Raw genomic sequence first — 3,758 nt, 5'->3', positions numbered from 1 at the left:
TTGAGTAATTGTATTTCATGCTTAAATTATGCATACACTCAAAAATATTATTATGAATACTGATAGATCACTTTCAAACAAGATTTAGACTTGGAAAGTCACAAGAGGAAGTTTTAGAAGATAAATTTTTTGGGAGTCCTCTATTCTAAGAAGGGGTCATCGTCCAGGCCGAGGGTCCTGACCAAGGCGTTGACTTCCTGAAACTACTTGTACCAAAGTAGGAAGCACACGAGCCAAGGGGCACGTTGCTGAGATTTTGCCTAGCCAGGCTAAGGTATGATACATGAGCGCTGAGAATCATGAAGCGAGTGGCACCTCGTGGATTGGACCTATTCGATCAGGCTGGGATCGAACCCGTGCTGATCACACGGTGACTAAGACAAAAATAAGTCAGGATAGTTGGAACTCCCAAAACATAAAGTGAAGTAATTTTTTTAGATAAGAAAGAAAAAGAAAAGAATTTCCTTTAGAATATTCATAAACTGTTGTTATGCAATTATTTTTAGAATTGTTCGTAGAAGCTTTATGTTTTCCATGCATTTAGAATCTTTTCTTGTAATATACTCCCTCTATTTCAATTTATGTGAACATATTTCCTTTTTGGTCCGTGCCAAAAAGAATGACTCATTTCCTTATTTGGAAACAATTTACCTTTATGCAATGATTTATAGCCACACAAAATATATGTGCCTCATTTTACACCACAAGTTCAAAAGTCTTCTCTCTTTTCTTAAACTTTGTGCTCAGTCAAATGGGTTCACATAAATTGAAACGAAGGGAGTATATTTTATTAAAGTTTCGTCCTCTATCATTGAGACTCACTGGGTACAATGGGGGGTACTGACGTTCTCTTTTGGGAACCTGCGTTGGTCTGCCGCATAACATAGGGACCGATTTTGCAGGCGAGCAGGCTACGGGTTAGGACTTTCCTCACTTCCAATGCTATTGGTGAGCTCCGCTTTTGTTCGTGGAGTACTCCTTTGAGTCGTCATTACTTAGTTATTTCTTTGTTTACTTGGAGAACTGGCCAGGACATCTCATGTCCTGAGCGGTGTGTCAGTTTATCAATAGAGGCTTCATAGACACAGTCGGTGGGTAAAGATTCATGTGTTTTTTATAATAACTTTGTAGTATTTCAATAGTTACTACGAATAAAGTTTAGGAGTTGGTCTATTTTGGACATTCAAATTAATTAAAAGTATTTGGTTAAAGTATTACCTTGTTGCATATAAAGTTTGAGGTTATAATAGTTTTGATAAGCGCATATGGTTCGCTCGATCAAATTTAGCGACCGAGTAACGGTCACGACTTGTTCAGAAAATGGATCGTGACAGTAACTAATATTATAACTCGCCCGTATACCAGGTGACGGTCAAAGCTTGTTCAGAAAATGGGTCGTGACAGTAACTAATAGTGTAACTCGCCCGTACACTACTGACTCACAGCTCTCACTCACAATTTTCCTCTTCATTTATGCATTGTATAAGCTAAGCTTAACTTCTTTACCCTTGTATCTCTACTTTTTTGCTACGACGCACCGTCATACTAGTTAGAACTTTGGGAAATGCTCCATCAAACTATAACTTTTACTGCTTTTTTAATTCGCAATATTGCCGTATATTGCCCCGTTGCATTTGCTTGTATTTATCTCGCCACACTCTATTGTTGGATAATTTGTACCTGCAGTGTGATCTAGAATTTTTACGGGGGATTACTATTTTTTTGATAATTTTATGAGGGATTATAGATATTCAAGTAGGAGCCAATGAGGGGATTTTGCCTGCACTATGTCTAATAAGGACTAAGGCATAGAGTATATATATCCTTTCCTTCTCAAACCTAAACTAACTAGAGGATTTTGATTTACAATTAAACGTAATAGTAAGAGTTAGTTTTAAGTGTGAGTCGTTATATAATAGTAGAATATCTCAATTTGATTGTAGCCATTGGAAGTCATTATTAAAACTCATATCGAGTTATTGCTTGTTACCATTTGGTCATGTTGATTGCAATATATTTCCCACGTTCATTTGGTTACCAATAAACAAACAAATTTGAAGACAAAACTCCTCCCACTACGATTGCAAATATATCTCTAACTCTTCGGGTGAAGTTGAGCAAATTTGGGTTATATATCCCCAAACTGCATTTAGCTCTTGCTATCAGCTGAAGTTAATAAATTGGACAAAATTAGAACAGTACCGCCCATTCAACTATATTCCTTCTTATAACAAAATTCTTTTTTTTTACAAGGATAATAAGGTCTTCATCTTGTCAAAAATTGAAAGTAAAATGACACAAAGTGTAACCAATAATACCACTGTGCTATATAAAATAATAGAAAAACATGTAAGAATAATTTCAGGAATTTTATTAATCAATCGAGACAAAAGAATGAATTTGAATAAAAGAATATCCTATTATCTAGATTTCCCTAATACAACTCTCTTTGTAAGTAGCTTGCTAATTGATTAAGAAATGATCTTCTTAAACCAACGTAGAACATGAAGACGTAGAAGGGTCGAATAATGCAGGGAGCAAGAACTTCCTCCCATTAGCACCATGCGCATTGTAGCTAGCACCAGTAGTAGGGTCCACCAAAAGATTGCCAGCATAGCCAGGGTAGGCCCCACTTCCATAAACCCCAGTGCAAGCTGACGCAGCTTCTAATGGTGCATCAGCTGGTCCCTGATAGTAACCATTTCCAAAAGGGTTCGTTACTGTCCCAGCCAATAAGCTAGCCAAGTTCATGACCATACCGTCCGAGCCCACATCGTTGTTGGGTGCGACTAAGGCTGGAGCCTGTGGTCCGTAAATGGGTTGGTGAAATGGCCAGGCGCATTGACCAGCACACTGAGTCTCTGAATTACCGACCCAGATATATGCAAATTTATAAATCTTACCCTTTGAAGGGGTATTTTTGGAACTTAAAGAAGATCCATGTGTCCCACATCGGCTAGAGCAGAACCCCTCAACTGCCACATCAGCGGCTGTTAACACAATGTTAATGGCGTTCTTTTTATCACCCTTAGCTGCTAACTGTTTGATGTGTTTATCTTTGAGAGATTTGCCTAAAGAATAGCTTTCGTCCAAGATTTGGTTACCAAGCGAGAGGAACAAAGGAGAAGCTTTCTTGGATTTTAGTAAACTGAAATACTTCTCGGTAGCTTCCCACCACGTGGCAACAGATGGTTGGTTGATAGCAGCTGCACTTTTTGAAGTGGAAGAAGACAAGGAGGTGATGAAATCTGAGATAATTGCACGTTGGGTAGGCTTGAACTTGCCATACCAAATAAGGTTAATGGAGATTTTACCAGTAAGAAGAGGGCCATTGTGGTAATGAAACTTATACATCTCAGTTTCTTGTTCGTCTTTCGTTGGCTCAGATAATTGCCTTGTTGCCAAAGAGAGATGAAGAAGGGAAAAAATAACTAAAAGTTGAATGAAAGAAGCCATTTTTTTAGGTAATTGTGGAGAAGAAAGAGTTGAGAACTGAGAGAGTGAGTGATGAAAACGTCTGAAGAGAACTAGTTATATATAGGGATTATGGGGAAGCAAAACACAGTAAGTACAGCTATCAAGAACGCGTTGTTTAATGAAAAGAGTAGATTAGGAGCGAATCTACACATTAGATTACAGCAAACTACAGCTAAGTTTGGGGAGGGACCATAGGGCATACAACAGTAGTTAAGAGACAGCCAACTGTCCAAGGAAAAGGACAAAAATTTAGTGGTGTTTGGTCGGTCAATATTTGAGGT

At 38.1% G+C, this 3,758-nt stretch overlaps 1 protein-coding gene across 1 annotated transcript; it reads right to left on the bottom strand.

The window, feature by feature from the left end:
• Positions 1-2,350: 2,350 nt before the first annotated feature.
• LOC104228878 (protein PHOSPHATE-INDUCED 1-like) lies at positions 2,351-3,519 on the bottom strand. The gene has a single exon (XM_009781425.2). It carries the CDS (start codon positions 3,454-3,456, stop codon positions 2,488-2,490), a length of 969 nt encoding a protein of 322 aa, XP_009779727.1. The 5' UTR covers positions 3,457-3,519; the 3' UTR covers positions 2,351-2,487.
• Between the last annotated feature and the right edge of the window lie 239 nt (positions 3,520-3,758).

This window comes from Nicotiana sylvestris, chromosome 4, assembly GCF_000393655.2.
Source record: "Nicotiana sylvestris chromosome 4, ASM39365v2, whole genome shotgun sequence".
Classification (NCBI taxonomy): Eukaryota; Viridiplantae; Streptophyta; class Magnoliopsida; order Solanales; family Solanaceae; genus Nicotiana; species Nicotiana sylvestris.
Note: the sequence above shows the minus strand (reverse complement) of the source record. Positions and strands in the feature narration are given on the sequence as shown.

Bases quoted from the DNA above. Each gene is read 5' to 3' on its own strand.
- LOC104228878 (XM_009781425.2), bottom strand. From the start codon at position 3,456: ATGGCTTCTTTCATTCAACTTTTAGTTATTTTTTCCCTTCTTCATCTC.